The sequence below is a fragment of the Trypanosoma grayi genome, assembly GCF_000691245.1.
Source record: "Trypanosoma grayi strain ANR4 Tgr_183_V1, whole genome shotgun sequence".
Lineage (NCBI taxonomy): Eukaryota > Euglenozoa > Kinetoplastea > Trypanosomatida > Trypanosomatidae > Trypanosoma > Trypanosoma grayi.
This window is the reverse complement of record NW_008825802.1, coordinates 1-24,831: the sequence shown is the minus strand read 5'-3', so window position 1 is coordinate 24,831 and position 24,831 is coordinate 1. Positions and strand designations below refer to the sequence as shown.

Genomic DNA, 24,831 nt, shown 5'->3' with positions numbered 1-24,831 from the left:
CACGTCCATTACGGCATCGTCTACGCGAGTGCACACCGTGCCCACATACACATCCGTGTTGATGGAAGCGTTCATTGTGCTCTCCAGCACCCCCAGGGACTTCTGCAGATCGCTCCCTTCATAGTGCTCATTCAGCGCTCGAATTTTGCTTCTGGAAGAAACTAGAGATTCTTCACTGGTGGAGTACGCCTCAAGGAGCCCCTTATAACTCTCCGCAGCTCTCAGCTGGACCTCGTTCATGCCCAAGTTGAAGCCACACCTCTTGTTTAGCCCGTTTCGGCTTATGATGATGCACTATGTAGAAATGAGAAAAAGGACAGATGCATCCATGGCTCATCATGTGAGCACCTGATGTTTTTTTTGTTTCGTGTACAGCGGGAGTAGCATGTAGCCTGCCCGTAAAGGGGTGAGTTGTAGCAGGGACTGTAAATGGTATGGGCGTTCCCTTTTCTGGGGGAGTGATGCAAATGCCTTGAATAGCACCAGACAGAAATAATGTCCGTCGCGTCAGAGCGATATGTATGCAAGTTTCTTGTTAAACACAATGTAGGTGCTTAGAAGCCACATGACAAAGATAGGAACGATACTTGCTAGCGAGATAACTGTAACTCGCCACCAACAACCCCACGAAAAAAAGAAGCCCTGATCAATGGTCTCTGGGAGGACCACAACAGCCAAGAAGTATGCGGCAATGGAGAAACACTCGGCGGCGATGAAAAGAAACAGATGCAGACGGCGCTGGCTCCAGAGAATTCGAAGGTGCGCCGTACAGGCGACGATGACAAGTTCTGTCAGTATCAAGGACGTGTACGCGATTGCCATGATCTGGAACATCTCCTCATTAAACAGATGGAGTGATAGGTACATCATGATTCCTCCCTGGAAGACAGAAATCCATGCCCACTGCAGGAATGAGCGCGTATTCATCGAACGCGACTTAAGTAGCTCCTTGTACAGCTGTGGAAACTCACTGATGTCTTCCTCTTTGATGTCTTCATCGAGCACCAATGCAAAAACTGGGGCCATAGTGAAAACAGTTGTGTACCCCATAAGAAGATAGCCGTTGAAGACAGACATGGTGGTGCCTGCGAAGAGGAGCGAGAAAAACGCCTGCACCACGGAATACACCATACCGCGGTGCATAATGAATTGGCTCATGCGACAGGTGCGGCGGTACGAGTTGCGTCCGTGCCACATAATTAGTCGCACACTGTGAGAGAACTTCGTGATGGAGAAGTCCGCGGCCATGCTGGCCTGCTTCCCCTCGACCCCCTCAACGCCGATCCCGACATCTGCGGCAAGTATCATCGAAACGTCATTTCCGCCGTCCCCTATCGCAGCCATTCGCACCTTCTTCGCGGAGTACTTGCGCATGGTGCGGATAACGGCTGCCTTTTGCGTGGGCGAGCAGCGTGCCACGATTACGGAATACGCCAACCGCGACACCTCCACGAAGCTCTTGGACACGGGTTCCATTAGACACAAGGAAAGTGCCCCACCATCTAAAATAAGTGTCCATGGCGTGCTGAGGAACGTGCCGTTTGGTTGCGTGGCGTAGCGTCCATTCAGTTTGTCTAGTTGCTGCTGTGCCTCCTCCATCGTACGGCATGTCATCACTTCCACCGCGGCATGCCGTGGAATGAGGCGTGTTGAGCGGCCAATCGTTGTGGCCGTTTCCACCTTGTCCCCGGTCAATATCCACACCTTTATGCCACCCATTCCCAATGTCTCGAGCGACGTCGTGACGTCGTCCTGGAGTTCGTCCTCTACGCCAGTGACACCGATTAGTCTCATATCCCGCTCGATAAGGCGCATCGCCGAGTCCAGCGACTCGCCGCGCGTATCGCTGAGGTCCGCATTCGCCTCATCGTATCGTGCCAAAAACGCACTTAACTGTTCCTCAGTGAGTAATCGCTGTGCGAGCACCAATGTTCGAAGTCCCACCTGCGCGAACTCTTGGCAGCTCTCCTGCAGCCAATCAGAGGGGCGAACAACGGTGGCGATTTTAAAGTCGGCCCCCTTCATGAGATACTTGTAGCCACCCTCTCCTGTCTCTGTCTTCTCACGGAGAATGATTCCCATACACTTCCGTTCCGAGGTGAAGGGAAATGACTTTACAATGTCGTAATGCACTCTTCTGCCGCCCGGGGTGGTGATCTGCATGCAATTCACGTCTCGGTGAACGAGAGAAATGCCAAGGGAACTACAAAACTTCACAAAGGCTACTTCATCTGGTGAAGAGGCTTGATACTCCAAATGACCATCCTCCATTACCGGACTCACATTGTGACACAACACAAGAGCAAGCAAGGCTTCACCAACAGATGCAATATCACGTACCAAGTTCCTTTGAGACACAACAGTAGATTGTTTGCCGCTCTCCACTGCGCTGCCACTACCCATATTATACGTCTCGTTAAAAAATGCGGCTATAATCCTTCGGAATCGATCAACTTCATGATAGTTCAACACAGTATCGGCGCCAACTTGAAGTACGCGAAACTCCATCTTATTCTTCGTCAGTGTCCCAGTTTTGTCAGTGAAAAAGTACTCCAGCCGACCCAGTTCCTCCGGGATATTTGTGTTTCGTGCCACCGTCCCAGGCATTTTACCATCACGGTAGATTTCATACGAGTACCACATGCGACCCACATCCACATTCACACGCATAGAAATAGGAATAATGGCAGACATGAGAATGAGGAAGCGGAGAAACATCACAAACCACTCTCCCTCAAACTGCTGCAAAACAACAAGTAGAAATGAGATAACCACGAGAAATAAAAAACATAGCACCCCAATGAAGTTCAGTTCACGTTCGATGAAGCCCATCTTGGTGGAAGGCTTGCTAGAGTTCATAGCGCTACGAGTGTCAACGCCTGTATGCAGCACCGCGGCTACAAGTGAGCCAGATGCCACAACACAGCCTGCCCATAGTGTGTTCTCAAGAGAAATTGCCTCGGGCTCCCCACCGGAGACATCCATCGCTCCTACAAACTTGTATATGTCTTTGTGAAGAGGTTCACAACGGATATTCGCTCGAAACTGAGCAATGGCTTCATCACTAAGCGTCTGTGTGGCCTTTAATGCATACCGCAGTTTCCAGTCAGTCTCACCATCTAGTTGATCTGTCCTTACAAAACATGTCCCACTCTTCTCTGACGTACGCAGCAATACACAGTCCGCCGGAATGCGCTGACCGTGGTGCAGCAACAACAAATCACCAACCTGAATAGATGACGCGCGCACAACACCTGTTTCACCACTTGAAAGCAGCCTCTCAACTTTTGTTTCGTTCGCTATTCTGTCGCGTCTGTAGCGTTGAATATCGTCCACAGCGTCCTTAATGAGCGAGAGAGAAACTACGAGCGCTAACGGCGAAAAGTACGTAAAAAGAAACCCCACCTTAAGATCAGGGATTAGCTGAGACATGGCGAGAAAGAGATAAAAAATGTTAAAGAACGCCCTAAACTGGTGGAAAAGCGCGAGGGGAAGAAACGACACAACAGAGTACCGCCGGTTGTTGACGGCATTGTCAGGAAAGCCCTGTCCTGACCACGCTGTTGTGTCACAGCCCAGCGCGATAGTCCGCGGTTCGTCTACACTCGCCACCTCCATATTAAACCACCCCCTCACAACACGTGTCAAACCATGGCGCTTTGTTGGAGGAATCGGCAGTCGCAACGCTACATCAGCTTCACTGCTGCTACTATTTACAGACAGGTACACCGGCGCCATTTCAACTTCCTCGTACATAGAAAAGCTACACCAAAGCCAAATGGGAAGAATAAAATCAAGAGCACTCCCCCAGACGAGGAGTTCCAACGCACAGGGCCTCAAGTGCAGATAAAGAAGAAGTCATCCCTTGAAATCCCTCAATCCGTTTGCATATCACAGCACCTCGATTTCTCAGCTAAGCGTCTGCCCTCCACTATTGGACAATAAAAAGAAGAGCTGAAAGAATGCAAATGACGTCTTATAAACACCCACACGCTTTTCCCCTTTAGCACCGCCATACGCTACTCTCTGCATCACAGAAAAGAGGCGATCCGCTCCATCACGTCCAGGTTCGACAGCAACCCCCGCATACATTCCGGGCCCTTGGAAGTGACAAGGAACAGACCGCGCCGCCGCTTCCAGAGACTCGGCTCTGGTGTGACAATCATGACGGCGGCGCGGTACCACCAATCCGTGCCACAGTCCGCATTGCCAAAGCAGAACCCACCACCAACTAGAGTTCCCAGCCCCAGTACAACCCACGCCGTCTTGGCGAACAACTTGTACTGACTCCCCATCGCCTCCAACGCGTCCTCATCAGAAAAGTTTATCCCTGAGGGCGTAGCGTCTGTGGTGAGGAACACCATGCGAGCAACGGCCTCCTTACACCGCAGGTGACGGGATCCGAAGGTGCCCTCGCGCATCTCATATGCGTTGAAGAGCAGGCACTGGTTAGTCATGGAGGCAATGTTGTGCATCACCGCGTCAACACCTTTGAGGAACTCCGGTTGTAGCCCTGCCGGCGGGTAGGCGTGGCGCAGCACCACTCCGAGGTAGCGGAAATCAGATTCGTCATCGCCATCGCCACTACCCTTCGTGCTTCCTAGCGCCATGGCACTCATCACTCGCGCAATCCCCTGCGTCACGGTGGTGCGGAGGCTGGCAGAGATATACGACACCTTGTGTCCCTGTTTGTACAGCCGGTACAGCAGAACCGCCCGATACCCATTCTCCACGCGCCGCACCTCATGAAGCACGTCTCCCGTCCACGCGGCGTACGACATGGTGATGGTGCCGTCCTCCGCAACGGCCGAACTAAGCGCACCAAGGTCCACCGTTTGCGCAAACTGCTCCTGCTCATCATAGCAGCCGCTATACAATGACGTTGTTGAAATACTATTCTCGCCGGCTTCGGTAGAGTTCCGGCCAACGTAAAACACAAGCTGCCCATGCCGCTTCACGCCACGCGCCTCTCTGTCCGCCTCTGTGGCAACGGTGTCTGTATCATGAGCAACTGGAAGCTGCAAGGATATAGAGCCAAGCATGTCGGCCGACGACATGGAGTCGCGATGCGGCACGAAGAAGTCGCCCTCCCCGTAGATAACGAGCTTGTAAAGCTGAACGCGAATGGACATGGCGGAGGGGCACAGGTGCTCGTGGACTCGCCGCACCTCCTCCGGGAAGTCAAAGGATGCGAGCGGGCCACCAATGCGCAACACATCGGCTGCGGCTTCGTGTGACATGCGCAGACTTGGGTCCAGGACGTCGCCCCGCCTCTCCACACCGACCAGCGACGGGTCCAGCTTCGCGTAGAGTGAGTGCGCCACGTCGGCGCCAATAGGGAGCATGACCCGCTCCGCCAGCACGTCCATTACGGCATCGTCTACGCGAGTGCACACCGTGCCCACATACACATCCGTGTTGATGGAAGCGTTCATTGTGCTCTCCAGCACCCCCAGGGACTTCTGCAGATCGCTCCCTTCATAGTGCTCATTCAGCGCTCGAATTTTGCTTCTGGAAGAAACTAGAGATTCTTCACTGGTGGAGTACGCCTCAAGGAGCCCCTTATAACTCTCCGCAGCTCTCAGCTGGACCTCGTTCATGCCCAAGTTGAAGCCACACCTCTTGTTTAGCCCGTTTCGGCTTATGATGATGCACTATGTAGAAATGAGAAAAATAGCACGTGGGTTCCTTGCAGTTTGCTGTTACCCAGGGATAATCCCTGGAGCATTTTAAAAAATACACGTAACCATTCATGTAAGTGTTGTGCTTAGTTTAATGTACCTTTTCCCATATCATCGTCATCATCCATAATGTCACCTCCAGTGGCCGCGGCGACCTTTGTGTACTTGCCCAATTTTAGCTTATTATAGTTTGGAGATATAACTGCAATATATCCTTCGACTGTGGGAGCCTGTACGATGAGTTCGGGTCGCTCCATTATCGCTGGGTTCAGCTCCAATACAAAGCCGTCAATGCACGCGGGGATGCTGTACACAGTCCCGTCTGTCATAGTGATAATACACACCTTTGTGTCTTCCTGGCATATAATTGCATTTTTCTTGCGTTTGCCCACTACCTGGATAGCTCCCGGCGCCATCCTAGAATTGCCCCGACCGGAGCCAAATACCACGGAGGACACACCAAGTTTCGCTCCATCGTCGGAGTGTTGTATGATGTCAGTCTGCTTAAACGCGCGGACGGCTGCGTGTGACTCGTCGAGGCACAGCACACAAAGACCATTACTATGCACTAACAGTCTGCAGTTGTTGCCTTCCACGCCTTTGCAATTCTGCACAATGTACTGGTGGTAGTATCGCTCCGTGAAGTAGTCAAACGTAGAGGGTTTAGGAGCCGCGGAGCATGCAGATTTCGTGGCATCCATCGCTCTAGAGGAGCAAAATAGAAACAATAAGAGAGAAACAAAGCACAAAGTTTATGTGTTAAAACAACCTACCGGGCGAATAAAGATTGATGAAAAAGACGAAACGCTACATATCGAAGACGTAGAATGTCCCTCCCCCACCCCACCGGGGGCGAGGTAGAAGATAGAATCCACCGAAGCATACACAGAACAGATAGACCGATTCGTAGAGTGAGATAGGCAGTCCTCACGGCTGCAAGCTCCCAACAAGGTGAGAAGCCTCAAATTTTCGCTTGAAATTCTCGCGCTTCTTCGCCACCCCCTCGGTGTAGGCGTCCTTGAAAAACTTATTTCGCCTATCCCTTATATCCACCTCGAGCACCCTGTAGCGGAAATTAAACGGAACACGTCCTCCCGAGGCATTGCTCAGTCGCCTCGCGAGGTGAAAACGTTGCTTATTGGATGCCCCACGATTTTTCACAGCCTCAACCTCCAGCAGGGACCATTTGCGCGGCCTGTCCTTCCGCCGACCTGGCTCCTGTTGTGGCGCTGCAGCTGCTGACATGTCTCGGTCCATCTCGGCATCGGGCCCCAAAGTATCAAACTGTTCAAACACCGACCCTAGAGATGATGCCTCCGACATCAGAACACCAACAGGCGCCACAGCGTGCTCAGATTCGTACATGTTCATGAGCTTCTCGTGTTCAAGTTTCGCCTCTTCATCTTTTGTTTCACTCTGTGTTGGTGTCGTGTTTACTGCCACCAATGGGACTTCCGTCTGCTCCTCTTCGTTCAGCATATCCAACCATGCAGTGCTCATTGTTGGCGTCAAAGCCGAATCCAGCACCGACGCGGCTTTCCCTGGCGTATGCCTCTGCGTAGGTATGGAAGCGTCTAGTTTCGGCTGGAAGTCTACTGACACACAGAAATCAGGGTTGTCGTTGATGAGAGCTTCTTCTTTTTCCACGATCCCCTGTGGTGGCTCGGACGACATGACGTGTATCTCCCCAGCAAAGATTGAGGCAAGTTCGCCATCGCGGAGTCGCCTCACAAGAGATGTATCATCAGTGCACAGTACAACATTAGACTCCCTCGGCGCCACCGCACGTATCATCGCAAGAACCAACAGCAGGTGATCGTTATCTGATTGACCAGGATCAATACCTGCAGCGCCGACAGCTGCAGCAGCTAATGTGTGGGCAAGAAGACACTCACTGAAGTGGAGGACCCTCGCCTTGGTGCTCTTGTTCTCAGCAGTAACAAATGCGAAGAGACTACGTAGACGCTGCGATGCTATAAAGGATTCTGCTTGATTCGCCTCGCGTAGCGCCGTATCAAATGAAACGATATCTTTGCCCTGTTCAATCGTGGACGCCAGCTGTTTAAGACAACAGTATGGCACCAGAACCAAGGAACGGATTCCACTGGTGTCGCTATTGGACTTTCCCAGTTTGAGGAATTGCTCACTTGTCTCCACAAACGAAGAGTCTAGGACAAAGATGGTACCGTACCCCACTAATTTCTTGCACAGTGAAGAAATGTCTGTGGACACAAACTCTTCGGCAGGCAGCGCGTAGTCACCAAAATGCTGAAGCGATCCGACTAAGCTAATGTCAAGCTTGGGCATGTGTTTGGTAATGTCATCTAGTGCTCTGTTTACTTCTTTTTCACCAAGGACACACCTGTAGTGATGTGCGGCAGCCGTGCGGAAGGAGTCGTTCAATACTGTGACGTCCACCAACGAGCATGTGCCGTGGTGTTGTGCGTCCAGCAGCAGCTGTTGTACCCGGACGGGCCCCAAACCCTCCATGAGTATACGGAACAAATCCACCTGGTTCAGTGCATTGCGATAGTGGAAAAAATCAGCATATTGGAATTTCCAGAAGAGCTCAACCTCCCTCGTTATACCGTAGTCCACGTCAATTTTTTGCCGCTCCTCAATCTCTCGCAGTTGCTCTTGCAAAAGCGTCATCTGCTCGCCCGATGACCCTTCACAACGCACAATCATCACAGCCCGTGTCAAATCAAGAACGCGCAGATTCGCCTCCTCCATACGGCGGACTGTCCGAAGCGCCGTAGAGGGCTGCGTCAGAGAAAGCGCCACGATTAGGTAGTGGTACAGCTCCGACGTAACTCCACCATCTTCAACAAGCTCCTTCCTAAAAGCAAGAACAGAGGGGTCGGCGTAGCTGCGCCAAATGTCCCGTTCACCCGCTCGGTGCCTCGTCGCACTCTCACCACTCTTTTCTGCCGAGATACGCTGTCGGTACTCTTCCACAATCGCCACAACACGCTGCACGTTGTGTGCAAATGTGGCTTCTTCCAAATCAGCGACGAGACCCTCGTGGAGAATGGAGTCGCGAAGCCGAGGACTGGACAGAGTGGGCGGTGCCCATGTCATGGCAGATTCCAAGTGCGGAAACGTATGATGTTGACTGATTGTTGGCCAGCCGCCGCACGCGGAGTGCATAGTCTCGTCGTCAGGGAGGCTGTCAATAAACTGCAGGAGTTGCGACTTGGCGCCATCCGCTATTCGTGGTCGGAGTATCTTGAAGGCACGGAACATCCCTGCTAATTGCCGTGCTTCCTCCTCCGTGGACGGTTGATGATGCNCCATGGCAGTGTTGCCGGTCAGGTCGTGCTTCACCACTGAGCAGTACCGAGCCATGTACGTCTCCCATACTGCTTCCGCCATGTCCTCGGCACTCTCGTCATTGGGTGACAGCGCCGCAATGTGGAGCAGCCACGTGTAGTGCGAGAGCGGAAATGTTTGATCCGTCTCCACCAAATACTGCTGCCAGCGGAACGCTGTAGTCAAGTCACGACCGGTGGCGCACAGACGGAAGAACTCCTGGTATGTCTCCGTTCCCACCTTGTGGCTGTGCACCATGACCTGAAACACCTGCTGCGCGTACAGGTACGCCTGCTGCCTCGCCGGCGGCCGCCTCTCAAGGCACATGACGGTTGTGCACCACGATAGCAGGCGGGCACAGTGGTAGTCACTAAGCAGGTGCCGGTGATGGTGCAGCGACCACGCCAGGTACCACGGCCGCGGCTCGCGGTACAGCTGGCGCCTCAACTTCTCAAGTCCCTGGCTGGCGCTCCACGCGCGGAAGATGTCGCCGTGCTGCGCGCGGACCTTCACGCCACCCCACATCGCTGCCCTACCCACACACAACCACAACGGCGAGCTTGCCTCAGAACGGCAATTCAAAGCAACCAGCAGACCAAAAACAAAAAAAAAAAACAGAAGAAGACATGTATCGTTCTAAAGTTTGCATTCCTCAAAAAGGGATTTGCCACGAAGTTGCAAAGGGACGCGCACAGACACAGACCCCAGCCGGCTCGGAAGAGTGCAGTAGAAAAATTTTTTTTTTTAATAACAACAAGAAGAACACCATAGTGGTGCAAGCGTATTAACGGAACTTGCTTGGGAAGAGTACGACAAATCTAAATAACGACTTCCCCTCCCTTCCTCAACGCATGCGTCTTTCATCTCTTCTTTTTTTTTTTCCTCCAGTGCTTTCGGTCAATACTTCAACTTTGCGTTTTATACTTCCTACCTGCCGTGTTGCACTCACGTCACCGTGATCATTATCATTAGTGTTAACATATCATGCTGTACAACACACGGACAGCGTTGAGAGGGAGCGCCAGGAAGTGTACGAGAGACGGCGACAGAGAGGGGTTTGCATAACGGGAGATAATACGTGAAATTGCATATATCTATCTGGAGACATGTCTATATAAATAAGTGAGTATATCTTCATATACACACTGATAAATAAACGTATACTCCTGCCACCCACACACTGCGAGAGCCTTTGAGAAACAATCCCCCGTGTGTGACGCAAAAAAGAATGATAAATGTCGCATCCTCAGATATCGAGAGAGAGAGAGAGATGAGAATGATCATGAAAGGGAAAACTGGTGTGTGGGAAAGAAGAACACAAAAATTCAACCTTCTCCCGCCAGATTCGCTGCTGTTGCAGAAGCATGCCTAACCAAGATCTCCTCTTCCCCCTTCCAACGCCCCACAAAGCACTTTCTTACCCCTCTCTGCACACACACAGACATACATACAGACCCTCTTCCCTGACTGCCCGAAATGCTTTAGCACCTCTTTGACCTCATCCTTTTTTTTTTTTCATCCCTTAAGCCTTCTGTTTCCTTGATGACCTATTTTGCCTCTCTTCATATCCTTTCCTTCTCTGTGCACCCGCGACCATTCTTCGGCTTGCTCCCCTTCTGTCTCTCTCGTTCTATACCGCCGTGCTTTCTTGGTACCCCTTTGTTACTCGCCGCTTTGACTTCTTTGTTGTGTAGGCTCACCACCTTGCCATTTTCATCTTATATCAGGTATTACGTTAGCAAATACATCATCTAACAATTGTTTTGTTCCCCCCCCCCTCTCTCTCCCACACACACACACACAATCTCTCCCATCTGTTTGCTTCTCTATTACTTTGGTATCCCTTTTCACTGCTCGTGTCTCAATCTTCCTTCGCTACAGCGCAATCAATGTGCCCTCATCATTCGGTGATGACAACACAAACGAGAGTGACTCACACAAACAAATACCACCACCACCACCACAACAACAACAACAATAAACTCATCAACCAACAAAAAAAAAAAAAGAAAAAGCGAATAAGCTAAAAAAAGAGGGTTAATGGGCAGGAATGACCCGCACCTTTTTGTGACATTACCTTCTCCACCTGGTCCGCGCTACGACCCACGCTGCCACGGCTGCTGCACCGAACCCGGCGCAGACAGTGGAGATTACGACGAGCCGAGTGCGACTGCCCATCGCCCGTGGCGCGTTTGCTGAGGGCACCTCGCCGGCACAAATGAACTGCGCGATGCAGGCGCGTATCGTATCCCGCATTGGTATGAAGTTCATATCAAGCCCTGTCACCGCTCTGTGCGTATCTAGGTGCTTCCGGACGCCCACGGTACGCCACAGGAATTGCAACTTCACCTGCGCCTGCGTGGCACCGAGGAGGAGCGTCATCAAGGTGTTGGCGGTGCGTGTAGGTGGCGTGAGGTGCGGGTACGCCTCTTTGATCATCTTCGCAAGCTCAGCGTAACTAAAGCACCCGTTTGACACTATGACGCGCTGGTCCCTTACCTCCTGAGACTCCAGAGCTCGCACATGCGCCTCAGCCACATCGCGTACATCTACGAAGTTCCAATACACATTGGGTGCATACGGGAAGCTCGAGGAGGCGTTGGCCAACTCCTGTATTCGCATCATGGCATCGCTAATTTCCTCCGTGTGACTGGGCCCAATCGTGATGGATGGCAAAACCACCACCAACTCCACACCGAGCATATGCTTTAGCCGCCACGCCTCTTTTTCAAAACAGATGCGCGCGTACGGAATGAGGTCAGTCGTCGCCGTGGCGACTGTGTTCCAGCAGGACTCATCAAAAGATCCCGACGGGGGATCCGGGTCGGTGATGTGGAACACGGAGGACGCTGCACCAGTTATGACTACCCGCTTAACGGTTGACTTTCCAACCAAACGTATAGCGTCGAATAGTGCCTGAACAGCACTTACATGCAATGTGACGGGGTCCTTGTCTCCTGGGGTTCCGGCGCAGCCGCAGTGTATGACGTATTTGCATCCCCGCAGAGCGTCGCGCAAGCTTGCTGAGTTTGTCATATCCGCCTCGAACACACTCAGGCGCTGCTCGGGATCGCGGTTCATGGAGTAGAGGTCTGTTTGTTGCTGCTGACTTAAAGTATTGGGGACTGTTGCCCGAACGGTGTAACCGGCGTCGAGGAGCTTGGTCACAACATGGCTGGATATGTAGCCAATGCCTCCAACAACAAGCACATTCGTCTTATTTTTGGCACTCTTAGCACGCTCCTTCTCGGTTTCAGACGAAAGTTGGTTGAGTATTGTTGACACTGTTGCCCCTGGCAAGACCTGCTGCTGCTGCTGCTGCTGCTGCTGGTGTTGTTGGTTATTGTGGCGCGAGCTGGTGGACTGCGGCGTTTCCTCCTCTGAGACGATATCGCCATTCATTGCGTTGAGGTCCAGAGCACTTCCAGAGAAGACCTTCTGCAGAGTGTGCACACAAGGCTGAGGGCGAACAGGCTCGCCGTCTTCAGTGAAGAAGTCAACGCCAGGGCCCAATACGTGAGGCTGCTTTACTAAATTAGGACGGCGGACGGTCTCCATATCTTCTAGAGAGAGACAGCTTCCAGAGAACACGCGCAGCATGCTGTTGTTGTTGTTAGTTTCTTTTTTTTTTGTTATTTTCTTGTTGTTGTGGACGTGCTTGCTCACCTTTTTTTTTCCCTCTGCTTTGGAGGTCCACGCACCTTATACCTTAAGTGCCTCTTAATCGCGCTCACACTCCCACACTCTGCCTTCTAACGGTGCGATGGGTAACAGAGGGGTGTGGGGGTGCGAGATCCTTTTCTTTTGCTCCTCCTTCTCCTTATCGTCTTCGTCCCCCCAACGATTTCTCCTCTTATCTCTTTCTCTTTCCTTTCACAGACACACACTCTCTCTCTTGCCCTCGACCTGGTGCTCCGCTTCACTAACCACGCTAAGGATCGCACTCCTGACGCTCCGCGGCAAAGGCTCACCGTTGTGGATGACACTAAAACAAACTTCAGTGGCACCCAACAAAACAGAAAAAAAAAAAACACAAAAAGGAAACGAGGCGAATCTGACAAAAACGACAATGTGAAAACACACATAAGTAACATTTGAGAGATAGAGAGAGGGGGCATTCATTGTTGATATCCAACGACGAACGGCGGTAATGCGAAAAAGAAAAGGGATGCACGCTGAGCAACCATGTAAAATGCCCCCGGCAACGTAACATTTTGAGATGCTGAAGGAAACAAGAACAAAATGCAGGGCACATTTGTGATTAGAGCACCATGATTATCTAGTGACGGTAGTACACCACCTGCGACTCATCATTTGCGGGACGAGTGGCAATGACGCCGCCCAGGCGCCCAAACTGCTGCTGTTGCTGCTGCTCCTGCGCATTGCCCACTTGCTGGAGGGGCCTGTTCACCCCGACGGACCGACCACAACGACCCGACCGCACTGGCTCCACTGACTGGCCTTTCGTTGTCGTCGGGCTGTCACCCAGCAGCAGCGGCGGCGGTGGCTCCGCTGTGATGATCCGATCGGCAACAGCGACTCGCGCCTCAAGCGCACAAAGTGCTTCATCTAAACGTTCATCATATGTGTCGCAATAAGTATTATTTTCAACCAAGCCGGTAGGGGGCACACTCTGCAGGTTTGTCAGACTAGTGGCAGAAGTACACTGTTTCTTTTGGAGAGGCTCTGCGTCTAATGAAAGGGCTTGAGATTCGGCAGCGTGGCTTCCGGATGAGGCAACATGCTGCTGTCGTTTGCTTCGAGTTTCACTACTTGACGTACCCGTTCCGTCTTTAGCACACACAAGTGAACAATTACTGGCAACCGTCACCGTTGCTGCCTCCTCTACCATGTCGTCCTTCCCATTGAAGGTGATTTCTGATGTGCACGTGAGGCTCAAGGTATCCATGGCTGGTCCCGCTGGTGTCGTTGTTCCGGCCGTGTTGGAGTCCGCGGACAGTTGGAACCGCCACACGGTATGCACAAGCGAGGCCCGCACAGAAGACGGCAGCTTCTGCCATGGCCGGTCCACGTGCACGAATGGATACGGAGGAAGCTCCGGCGACTGCGGACACAGCACTTTACACCCAGAGTGGTGAACTCTGCCCGTGTTGTCCTGCGACATCACGAACGGTTCCTTTGCCGCATCATTGACGCAGAGACACGCTAGCACAACCTGCATCCACACTCGGTCTGTTACACCAATGCAATCACCAACCCGAAGCACCGTGGACTCGTTACGGTGCAGTAGAAAGCGATCCTGCCGTGCTTGCTGGTTGCCAGGGTTGACCACAACTGCACACCGGGTAACCTTTATTGCATTCTTGCCAAGACACTTCAGCACGAGGCGTTGCGGAACATGCGGGTGCACTCGGCTGGTCAACGGCTCTTCCGCAGAAACACAATTCTCTAGCGACACCGACACCATGCGGCGGGAGCAGCGGGGGTCGTTGCCGAGACGCCAATAGAATTCCGGCGAATGCCTGCCGAAAACCTTGGCCACCGTATCACGCACGTCAGCAGAGGGCGGCGGCACCTCCACATAAGGGAGTCCCGCGGAAGTATCGCTGCAGTGCACCAAGAAACAGCGAATCTCCATGTAACTAGTTTCTTCTGGAAAAGAACCCCCCTACTCCAAAAGAAGACGAAACAAGACAAAACGCATACACACACACACACACACACACACACACACACATAGGTAAACGCATGGATGGCCCCAGATGGACATTTAAGCAGATTTGGTGCTCATGAAATAGAACAGATTCGTTTGAAGGGAGTCGGCGCAGCACACAGTCGTCACACTGACAACGGGATAATTGCCCGGTTACCTCCCCAAGCAACAACTCTAACACAAGACAATCAATTTAAATGCCAATGTTGACATTATCATGTCTGCTTGTGCAGCACTGATGGCAAAAAGAAACAACAACACAAGTCCTTTTTTTATATGAGGAAAGAAGAAAACAGCAACCCTCCTCCTACTGGTTGAATCTGCGCTCACGCAATTTGACGCGCGAAATCGTAATGCCGCTCATTTCGTGATTCTCGGAAACGATACAGTCAGGCCTGCTGCGAGGTCAGATTCTTTATCACCTCCATCCAGTGCTGAGCAGCCGCCATGAAGGGTCGAACGACGCTTGCCAAGGCGTATTCATCAGCGTGTGCCACGTCCACGCAGATATCCATAATGATGAGGTTGTTGAGTGTGCATATGCCCACACCGCCACCAGCCATGTCGCGACCCAGCAGTGAGCCTTCGAGTAACGTCTCAAACAGACGCAGCCGGACCTCCGCGCTCGAAGGCAATGTGTTCGCGATGGTGGCGTACATGAACATACGCTCCGTGGCGGGGTCTAGTGTGATGAGGATGTTTGCACCATCACTCAAGGGCACAACACATGTGTCATTGTCGTCTAACTTCAGTGGCGATATGTTGAGCTCCTGCGATAACTTCTCAAGGCTGCATTGTACCGTTTCAGAAACGGTCTTATTGGCGCAACGCAACTCTTCGCGTTGCTTCTCCAATCGTGTCTCTTGCTCCACGAGCTCCTTCTGCTGTGTGCGGATCTGTCCTTCGAGGGCATGCACCAGCGCCCGCTGCTCCTGCTCAAAGAACGCCTGTTCGCGGCGCAGTCGCCGCCGTTCCTCCCGCATGATATCGAGCTCCTTCACGAGCTCCGCCTGCTTCACCTGCCACTTCTCTTCCGCGGCCCGCGCGGCACCGGCCTTCTCACTTTCTAACTGTGCAATGGTGCACTTCAGCTGTTCAACCTCTTCTTGCAGACGCCAATCCGAGCGGGCATTGGCGAGTTCCCGCTCCGCCTCTAATAAACGCTCCTCCAGACGAGCGTTCTCCAACTCTAATTCTCGATACTCACGCTCGGTGCGTGTGTCGCGCCTAGAAAAACTTGTATCAGCGCGTGGGGGGCCGGCAAGTTCGCCATTAAAACCATGAGCATCACGGTGACGACCACTCTGGAGCGGCGTCGATGACCCTGCCATAGGAGAGATCGGCACAAAAGTCTTCGCTACTGTTGCTTTACCTTGATGGCTCACAGTGCTCGCGGACATCGAGCGGCTTGACGGCCGGCTCCCGCCAGCACCAGCACTGCTACTTGCTCGCTGTGAGGCGTGCACGTGCTGCAGCCGAAGCATCGCACCGTCTGTAAGGCCGATGTCACCACCACACTCGCCGTCCTGCATGATCCTGCCCTTGAAGGAAAGCTCCTGGTGCTGGGGACTGAGTCCCGTGGCGTGCTGCAGGTATCGTTTCACCTTTGTCGTTGTTAACAGATGCACATCCCCCTCCATCACAAGTTTGTATTTGAAGCCATCAATGTCGGAGAGGACGTAGACGCACTTGGCGCTATGACCAGCGCCATTCACCATTTGTCCTTCACGTGCGCGAGCAAACAGCGAGCACCTGGTTGAGAAAGAGAAATGAACCGAACGAGAGAGAGAGAGAGAGATAAGGAGAGAGGGGTTGAAAGGACAAGAGACATAATCACCCAAAAAAAGAAAAATACGACATGAGTTACGGAAGTGAAAAAGGCCATATTTCCCAAGCAGTGAGAGAAAGAGAGACATACCTTGCCGCTTATTCAGCTTTCCCTTTGTTTCTTCCATTCATTGACGCACCCGTTCGCGATCGTGTTCCTCATATACATTCCCACTGTTGCTCCCCTCCACCCCACCCCAAACACACACAGACCTACAAAAAAAGGTGAGGGGATGAGGTGTGATGGGCATCACGTCAGAAAGAATACACGTAGCGCCTCCGCCTGCTGCTCCGTGCGCTCCCGCACGCGCTGCTGAATGGATTCCCTTAAGCGTACTACATCTTCCGCCGCATCGCGAATAGCATTTGGGGCGTCCGGCGACTCGCCCAAAGAAAAACCCCACCGCTCGTCATGCTCCACGCCACACTGCTGCAGCACGTAGCGGGCTCCCATGCACAGCTGCAGCCCCACCACAAGACTCGCCGACCTCTTCACCGTCATGCCAATCTGCTGGAAGCTCAGCTTCTCCTCGACACGACCGTCTTCGACTTGTGTGGCTACTGAAACATTCGGCAACGCTCGCGGCGGCAGGGAGCGGCGACTGCCGCCGCTTCGAATTGAGCTGTTGGCACTGCGGAAACCCAGTCGACTCTTTCCCGCCACAAGTTTGTACAGAGAATCATCAATAAAACCCAATGACGCGGAGAGGAACGCCGGGGCGATGACAGTGTGTATCTTCTCCATAATCTGAGAGAGAAACTCGTCCTTCCAATCCATCTGCACTTTCATATCTGGCATCCACTCAGTCTCAATTTGGTGAAGGAACGAAATAATCCGCTGAAGACGCTCTCTAATACCTGCTTCCAACAACAACAATTGTTTGCGCCGTTTTGGAAATGAAACGAGAAGTACATTTGCCATATCCTTCTCCACACTGCGGATGAGACCTCCAATGAAACGCTCAGCCGAGTCCCGCAGCGTCGAGAAGGTCTCGTACGCCTGCCACTTCAGTTCAAATGCAAAAGCAAAAGCAACGAATTGATCAATCTTCCCCAACCACCGCACACACCGCGCAAGAAGTTCCATCCGCAACTGTGCCTCCTCCTCGTCCTTCGCTACGAGGGAGTTGATGAATGTCATGGTGTACTGCAGCATCCACTCTGTTGCGTACAAGGTGTTCACCAGCGTCAGCGCCAGCGGGGTGATATACTGTTGTGCGTATCTCATGACAGCCTCTGCACCTTGAAGTGGCACCGCGCTTTCCTCCTGCATGGGGAGCCTCACCTGCGTTCGCGCGTCACCCTCCTCTAAAATCGTAAGGACGATGGAAAGAGACTCCAACACAGCATCAAAGGTATGGGGTTTGCAACCCTGTGCAATACTGTCCTCAGCTATGCGCATATTATCATCCAACTGCTGGTGAACCTCTTTTAAACTCTGCACCTCCACTTCCACCTTGGTAAACTGCTTCATGACGCTTGACGGGGAAGTGTCAAGGAGTGCCATGTCGGACTGGGTGGCGCATGCGTTTGCGGCACTTTCCACGTCGCCTCTCTCCGCCGCCACTGTGGTTGCAGCAACGTCAGTCGTTGTTTGCAGCGCCGCCTGCGGTTGATATAATCTGCCGTGAACTGTTCGCTCTGCGGCATGACCGAGCCCACTGCCAAGCATCAGCTCCTTCAAATAAAGTTCCTGTCGTAGCAGCTGCCGCTTGTGGAAGGCATCGTTGATGCCCGCCTCCGCCTCCTCACGGTTGTATCCCTCTTTGAATTGACCAAAATCGGAGTAGAACGGCGTATCGCCGGTCGATTGCTCCATTTCCATGGGTCTTTCACGCGGGTATGAACATAAAAGAACCCCAACCTACGACAACATCAACAACAAAAACCCCGCAGCAGGAAAGAGAATAGGGAGAAAGCACACCACCCGCACACAAAAGAACTAAAAAAAAAGTCCCATCACTGACAAAACATGGGTATACAGCAACACTTCTCTTCACTCTGAATCAACGTTGTCAAATACCCCCATTCCAACTCTTTCTGCTCCAGTCATGACTGTAGATCTTTCGTTAGCAGCAACCATAGAATAATGCCAACAAACACTACGACACACACTGGTCCAAAGGCACCACACTGGTGTTCAAGGCCAAAGGGGTCTTGAAAGTAAAATGTAAGGAGAAAAACGCCGTCTTCTCGACGCAACGTCATCGCAGCATTTGCAGGGGTGAGCCAAACCTTGCAGCGCCCCCCACGCGCCCTCCAGTTCAGCAACTGCCCACTGCCGCGGCAATTCGGGCTGCGCACTACCGCAATACGCGAGGAAAACACGGTACGGCACACCACCTCGTCCGGCAATCGAGGCGCGCAGACAAACGGATACACAACTTGTAGCGCGTGCGGTTCACTACTTGTCAGCTGTTTCGTAGCCCATCGAATTTCTACGAGCACCTCCGCTCCCACCTCTGCCACTCCACCTTCCATCACGTCCGAGGCTCCAGGTGTGATGCCGTAAATCGCCCCTGAGTCTTCACGCTTTGGGCTTGGTGTGGCATCCTTCGATGACGTTTGCAGAGCCGGCATCAGTCGCAGCGAGGAGAGCTCCGACGGGTCACCCTCGACGCGCACTAACTCGGCCGTAACGGCTTTCTTATTAATGCGGGCTGAGAGCGACAGAACCGTGCCGGCGCACTCACTCACAGGGAATATGAGAGCGAAGCGGGTCTCCAAACTGTTCTCAACACGATACGACGTCTTCAGGCGATACACCAGGGTCTTTTCTGTCATATGAATGGAAATCCGGCATGCTGTGCAACGAAGCGGACCACCCAACGAGCGACCCAACGAAGCAAGCTTCTCCAGCTGGTCTATTGCCTTTACTGGAGTGGCGTTGTCCGAAGGGGGTGGCGCGTCTTGACTGCAAACAGCATACAAGCCTGTCATGGCATTTCTTCGTCGCCACGCTTTTGAAGCGGGTCGCTGAAGAGGTTTGGTGCACTCCTCACTCTTCACCATTTCCCCCCCTTTACCCTTGGCGGCCACACCATCATGGCCCAGCAAAAATAAAATAAAAAACAAAAAAAGGAAAAAAAGCAGTAATCATGATAATAGTAAAACCAATTTTAAACCGAGCACGTACCAGACAACAAAAAAAAAATAGGAGTGCACAACACACAGAAACAGTACCGATCCACACTCCATGAGTGTAAAGGCCTTTTACGCGACGAATACCGAGTCTATCTTCCGATAGGAGAGAATAAGGCACACCCAGAAGGAGAGACGTCGCCCGACACGATCCACACATGAACTGGAAACAGAGTGACAAAGAAGCGCCCACCAAATCTGGGGAGGGGGGGGAGGTGTCGGGCACATCTTTGTTGTCCTGCTCTCCTACTCGGCCCAGCTTAATCTTCCCCATCCACTGATGAGTCGCTGTCGTCTTCGTCGCTTTCATCATCATTACCTGAAGAGGAGGAGGTGGCGGAGGAAGAAGAGGAAGAGGGAGATGAGACATTCGATACCCTCGACTCCATTCGTGGAGCATGGCACTTGACGCACTCCGGCAGAGTGGTGGGCATGAGAACCCTGCAGTTCGAGCAAAACCACAGCACCACATCCAGCCAATGTGCCGGGGGTGTCCACCGCACCTCTTGTGTCTCACTATGAGCGTAGTAGACGTGCTGCGTGACAGGGTCGTAGAACTCATGCCATTCCTCGCTCTTGTGATCAAACTCACAGTCGCGCGTATCGTGCAACCCACCACAGTCAGCGCAGCGGTACTTTTTCACGGGACATTGTGAAGACAGATGGCCGCGCTGGGCGCACTTACGGCAGCCTTTTCTCTTATCCATAAGCGGGTAGTCCTGTGGATTCTGCCACAGCTGAGGACAGGAAATTGTCCAGTGGTTCTTCGTGCATATGTGGCAAAGGAAAGACGGTGGAACCGACTGCAAGTTGACCTCACTACGCCGCTTCTTGCCGCGTCGTCTACCGCCGCGCCTTCGTCGTTTCAGTGTCTTCTTCGGGGGAGACGTGCTGCGTACCCGCTTAACCATTCAGTGCCGTCGCTAAAGAAGAGTGTGGCGGCCTGAGATGCGAGGATTGAGACGGGTAAAGGTGAAATAACAAAGAGGAATAAAGAGACTTTCCAACCACAATGTTTGCCACGAACAATGAAGGAAAAAACAAAGAAAAAAAAAACAAATACAAATTTTCGTTCCCTTTATGTGAACCAGCACAACACACAAGCGGTACGAAGGTGGCATGCAACAACAACAAAAACAAATTGCACATCCTTGTACAGCGGGCACCACTGTTGTGTTATTAAGACATTCTCCCCGAAAGGATATCGTCACCTTTCTCAATGAGCTCACATGTGAGACGCTGCTGCATCTGCGCAACGGCAGCCGATGTCATATACTCCTTTGGTGCAGCGGCGCACGACAGTCGCCACATTTTCTCAGCCTCCGAGTCTCTTCCACAAACAGGAGCCATGGCCTGCAGGTGAATCTCTTCACCCGCGAGGAGAGGGCGGGAGGGCACGACATAAATCCATTTACCTTCCCTCGCGTGCGCAAAGTCGTAGCCATGATGCGTGCTAAAGTATGCCGCAATTTTCTCCGCAGAGTGCGGGCGGCTTGTGCGGGAAACAAGAAACGCATTTGTTTCCTTCCCACCATGCGGAAAGAGGTGTACCATGGGAATTATTCCAATCGATCTCGTCGCTGCAATCGCAAGCGGTGTGGAGTGGGAGAGGCATACGCTCACTGCCCAGCGAAGTTCTGTGCGGTCAACTTTTCCTACCAGCGGACCCCCATTGATGTAATTGCGAATCATCTGCAACAGCACGTCGGCCAGACCCGAGGACTCCGCGTCCAGCACCACATCATCCTCGAGGTACGGCGCATTCTTCAGCGTTCGCACCTTTCCAAGTAGCTCTGCGAAGGCCCAACGCGGATCCGTCAGTGGACTGCTCTTCGCCGTCACGAGGTCAGACACAACCATGCTCAGTGAAGCGAAAAAAAACTGGCACACATCGGAGTCACTCCCGTCCCCAGAGTTCAGTTCATTGAACTCCTTTTCCCGCTTCTCATCCCGCAGACTGTTGTCGGAGTCACTCGTGTCACTCAGATTCTTAAACCCAATGATAAGCGACTCCGGGATGGCTAGCAGTGGGGTCAACCTTTCAATGTTCTGTGAGACAGTGAAAGCGTGGTCGCGGTACAACGATGGGCGTCTTTGCACACAGACAGCAGGGTGAATGAAGATGCCCTGATCGTGACACCACATCATCAGACGGTAGTAGTCGTGCGCGTCGGAAAACTGTGAGAGATGCCGCGCACAGCCGAGGTAGAGAGAGCGACGATGTGCGGCATGAATGAGCAGTCCGTCACGGTCACCCATCTCCTCAGCTGGGGATGAAGAAGGACTGCCGCCATTCAACCGGGAATGCACCATTAATCCTGGAAGCCACTGTGCGAGTCGAGTCGCAACATCCTCATCTGGCTGCGGTTTCTGGAGCTGTGCCCTGGACCACACCAATGAGGGTGAGATCATCAATCTTTGGACGAGCGAGCGACGGCAACATTAAAAAGAAAAAAGAGTTTAAGAGGGTTAATGAGGAAGAGCGGAGTGAAACTGCACCCCATCCTCATCTTCATCATCATTATCATCATCAGTACAAAAAAGCCAATAACAACAGTGGTAGAGAGAATTCCATGAGACATCTTTTTTGCTTCCTCTCGTTTCGACCGGAATCATTTAGGGACGCATGTGTACCCCAACCCTCGTAAAGCGCAATCCACAATTAGGTTATCCGCCTCTTCCCCCAAATAAGAGGCAACACATACAAGTGCCATGGAACTGCGCAAAAAATACGTGGTATCATGCCCTCCTTGAGCGCGAATGTGCAGACTCCAGGAGCGGCTTCCATCCCTCCTCCTTAATGCGCGCCTGTGCCTTGTTGAAAATCACTTCCAGCTCGTCCAGTTCTATTTCGGAAGGGTAGTACCGAACCTTGCCTTCCTCCGCATCCTTTGACAGGCGTGCGCGCGCGAAGAGCGCCTTAATGGGGAAGTCCTTTACCATCCTATTGCATGATGACGCCGCATCCATGAGACGGCGGCGGAACGCTTCGTCCATGGCGTGCACACCGCCATCAACGATAATGTTTTGCCGATTCTTAATGTGATCAACCACCTCACGAATCATAGCCTCACACACCTCCTCTTCTTTAGAGATGTCATCAGCCCTACCGGTGAGACTCATTCGCGTCTCGTCCACGCTGACGATGGCGTACGAGTGGTCACACCGCTCGAGGTATTGCTCGGCCCATGTTGTCTTCCCACTTCCAGGGATGCCGAGTAGAAGGAGCACGTTGGGTACGGACTTCCTAGACTCTCCGCTCCTCCCCTTTTTGTGCTCTTTTCTAGAGCTGCTGTGTGTATGCCTGTGATGTCTGCTCCGGTCGGTGGGGCGGAAGTAGCGCAGCAGGTATACAAAGAGGAGATTTACCAGAATGCCGAAAAGTGATATGATGAGAGTTGCCGCAAGTGGGCGGCTCGAGCACAACACCGTCAGTCTCCTCGTAACGGCATTCATTACCATGTCTACTGACGTTATTGCTTTGCACCAAACACGATCACCTCTTTTTTCTCTCTTTCTTTTCCACACTGTAAAACAGAAGAAAATGATTGAAGGAGACGACTGAGGCTGAGGTCCAGTACGTGTCAGAATGGAGCAGCTAGAGAAGCGCATGTGGAACCGATCTTCCTTGCCTCGCTTCCACTGTCTTTTGTTCTTGTTTTTAGCCCCCGTTAAACGCATCCAGCCATACGAGACTTGCTGTATCGAGTAAGATGCAGTGACACGGGAAAACTCTATGCGGTGCTAAGAGAACGATGCCACACACACACACACACACAGACAGGGGACACATGTGTGTCTACGGTGGACGACAGCCTCGCGATGATCACAATCTACGCGTTTCAGTCTGTCTCCATCGAGATGGTAACACCGAACTGCGGAGGACTCGCGGCGAGCAGCATGTTTTTCCGGGCAATTAAACCCCAGTGCACCACGCCGTTAAAGATGCCTCGAATGGTCGCAGCGCACACGCCATCGCTCTCCGCTTTGAAGGCTCCGACAAAAGGTAGGGTAGCTGTCCACGTATCCACCTGCTCCTCTACTCGCTGCTGGAGGATGGTTGGTACGCGAAGACGGAATCCTTGAGAGAAACCCAAGGACAAATGTGCCCGGGACTCAGACAGGTCGTAGTTGTATCCACATGCCACAGAGGTGTTGGGAGCCATCCGCTGATAGAACGCCACCCGGGCGTTGCTCCAGGCATCGTTCGCCCGCACCATCTTGGCTCCAATGGACCAATTCACTCCAGTGAAACCCAAACCTGCGTACAACACGTCCAACTGCGCTGAAGCATCCTGTTGTTCAAGGTACGATAATTTCTGCCTCTCAAATCCTGCACCGGCGAGGAGATTAAAGAATTTTGTTCCACAATCCACAAGGAGGTCGCTACTCCCAAGTCCGTTACGTTGATAGCCAACAGATGTGTAGAAGTCACGACGCTCATAATCTATGGTTGCCGCTGACACGTCCTCTGACGCGGGAGCGATAGTATTGACGGAGATGCGACCCTTCAGCTGAAGCCCCTCTAGGAGTTCGCTGAGCTTCACGTTGGTTGACACAACACCCTCATTGTTCAGTGTGAGGCCCTGTTCGAAGCGGCACACACGCGGGATGCAGAGCCCACAGCCGAGCTTCACCTTCCCGAAGCCAGTGCCGTCCCTATTGAGCACCAGGCGGGGTGAAAAGGACATGTAGTTCGGCGTCTTTCTGCTCGCGGCAGCAGCAGCAGCAGCGGCGTTCGTGTCTGCCGCTGGCGGAGGAGCGGCGAAAAAAAGCTGTTTCCCCGGGAAAGACTCGGAGTACTGCCTGGACTTCACCGCAACAAATACCTCAGATTCATCTCTGAATGTCTTTTTGAAAAAATCATCCACGATTCGAAAGAAGTCGTTCAATTTCGATGGGGAATGCATCTTTTATTTTTGCAGCTGGAAAGTGCTTTGCGGTCACCACTGCTCTATGCTTCTCTTTCTCCTTTACTTCTCACCCAACAGTCAATAGGTACACGGGAAAGCTTCTATATTCCTTTCTTTTTCCCGTTTATCGGGTATTTTCCAAGTCAATGTACGATAAGAGAGAGCGAACAGAGCAACAAGATACCGCCCGACAAGAGAGCAGGTAGTAGTAATAGTGGCGGTGGTAGTAATCGTTGATGCGCTCGACCATACCAACAACTACACGAACATGATCATAGGTAGG

General features: G+C 52.5%; 13 protein-coding genes across 13 annotated transcripts; all 13 read right to left on the bottom strand.

Moving 5' to 3' along the window:
- Positions 1–507: 507 nt before the first annotated feature.
- Positions 508–3,756, bottom strand: DQ04_01831120 (phospholipid-translocating ATPase; the record flags this gene model as incomplete). The annotated part of the gene is made up of 1 exon (XM_009311212.1): positions 508–3,756. One exon carries the CDS (start codon positions 3,754–3,756, stop codon positions 508–510), a length of 3,249 nt encoding a protein of 1,082 aa, XP_009309487.1.
- Positions 3,757–4,031: 275 nt separating this feature from the next.
- Positions 4,032–5,600, bottom strand: DQ04_01831110 (hypothetical protein; the record flags this gene model as incomplete). Its single annotated transcript, XM_009311211.1, has 1 exon — positions 4,032–5,600. The coding sequence occupies one exon, from the start codon at positions 5,598–5,600 to the stop codon at positions 4,032–4,034; it is 1,569 nt and encodes a 522-aa protein (XP_009309486.1).
- A 167-nt stretch (positions 5,601–5,767) lies between these two features.
- On the bottom strand, positions 5,768–6,382 carry DQ04_01831100 (hypothetical protein; the record flags this gene model as incomplete). Its single annotated transcript, XM_009311210.1, has 1 exon — positions 5,768–6,382. One exon carries the CDS (start codon positions 6,380–6,382, stop codon positions 5,768–5,770), a length of 615 nt encoding a protein of 204 aa, XP_009309485.1.
- A 226-nt stretch (positions 6,383–6,608) lies between these two features.
- On the bottom strand, positions 6,609–9,518 carry DQ04_01831090 (hypothetical protein; the record flags this gene model as incomplete). The annotated part of the gene is made up of 1 exon (XM_009311209.1): positions 6,609–9,518. The coding sequence occupies one exon, from the start codon at positions 9,516–9,518 to the stop codon at positions 6,609–6,611; it is 2,910 nt and encodes a 969-aa protein (XP_009309484.1).
- Positions 9,519–11,066: 1,548 nt separating this feature from the next.
- DQ04_01831080 (dihydroflavonol-4-reductase) lies at positions 11,067–12,551 on the bottom strand (the record flags this gene model as incomplete). The annotated part of the gene is made up of 1 exon (XM_009311208.1): positions 11,067–12,551. The coding sequence occupies one exon, from the start codon at positions 12,549–12,551 to the stop codon at positions 11,067–11,069; it is 1,485 nt and encodes a 494-aa protein (XP_009309483.1).
- A 721-nt stretch (positions 12,552–13,272) lies between these two features.
- Positions 13,273–14,592, bottom strand: DQ04_01831070 (putative sugar transporter; the record flags this gene model as incomplete). Its single annotated transcript, XM_009311207.1, has 1 exon — positions 13,273–14,592. The coding sequence occupies one exon, from the start codon at positions 14,590–14,592 to the stop codon at positions 13,273–13,275; it is 1,320 nt and encodes a 439-aa protein (XP_009309482.1).
- A 464-nt stretch (positions 14,593–15,056) lies between these two features.
- Positions 15,057–16,385, bottom strand: DQ04_01831060 (hypothetical protein; the record flags this gene model as incomplete). Its single annotated transcript, XM_009311206.1, has 1 exon — positions 15,057–16,385. The coding sequence occupies one exon, from the start codon at positions 16,383–16,385 to the stop codon at positions 15,057–15,059; it is 1,329 nt and encodes a 442-aa protein (XP_009309481.1).
- A 359-nt stretch (positions 16,386–16,744) lies between these two features.
- On the bottom strand, positions 16,745–18,319 carry DQ04_01831050 (hypothetical protein; the record flags this gene model as incomplete). The annotated part of the gene is made up of 1 exon (XM_009311205.1): positions 16,745–18,319. The coding sequence occupies one exon, from the start codon at positions 18,317–18,319 to the stop codon at positions 16,745–16,747; it is 1,575 nt and encodes a 524-aa protein (XP_009309480.1).
- Positions 18,320–18,543: 224 nt separating this feature from the next.
- DQ04_01831040 (hypothetical protein) lies at positions 18,544–19,506 on the bottom strand (the record flags this gene model as incomplete). Its single annotated transcript, XM_009311204.1, has 1 exon — positions 18,544–19,506. One exon carries the CDS (start codon positions 19,504–19,506, stop codon positions 18,544–18,546), a length of 963 nt encoding a protein of 320 aa, XP_009309479.1.
- Positions 19,507–19,895: 389 nt separating this feature from the next.
- DQ04_01831030 (hypothetical protein) lies at positions 19,896–20,546 on the bottom strand (the record flags this gene model as incomplete). Its single annotated transcript, XM_009311203.1, has 1 exon — positions 19,896–20,546. The coding sequence occupies one exon, from the start codon at positions 20,544–20,546 to the stop codon at positions 19,896–19,898; it is 651 nt and encodes a 216-aa protein (XP_009309478.1).
- A 268-nt stretch (positions 20,547–20,814) lies between these two features.
- DQ04_01831020 (putative trans-sialidase) lies at positions 20,815–22,047 on the bottom strand (the record flags this gene model as incomplete). The annotated part of the gene is made up of 1 exon (XM_009311202.1): positions 20,815–22,047. One exon carries the CDS (start codon positions 22,045–22,047, stop codon positions 20,815–20,817), a length of 1,233 nt encoding a protein of 410 aa, XP_009309477.1.
- Positions 22,048–22,374: 327 nt separating this feature from the next.
- On the bottom strand, positions 22,375–23,097 carry DQ04_01831010 (putative retrotransposon hot spot (RHS) protein; the record flags this gene model as incomplete). Its single annotated transcript, XM_009311201.1, has 1 exon — positions 22,375–23,097. The coding sequence occupies one exon, from the start codon at positions 23,095–23,097 to the stop codon at positions 22,375–22,377; it is 723 nt and encodes a 240-aa protein (XP_009309476.1).
- Positions 23,098–23,477: 380 nt separating this feature from the next.
- Positions 23,478–24,545, bottom strand: DQ04_01831000 (putative suppressive immunomodulating factor; the record flags this gene model as incomplete). The annotated part of the gene is made up of 1 exon (XM_009311200.1): positions 23,478–24,545. One exon carries the CDS (start codon positions 24,543–24,545, stop codon positions 23,478–23,480), a length of 1,068 nt encoding a protein of 355 aa, XP_009309475.1.
- Positions 24,546–24,831: the final 286 nt, after the last annotated feature.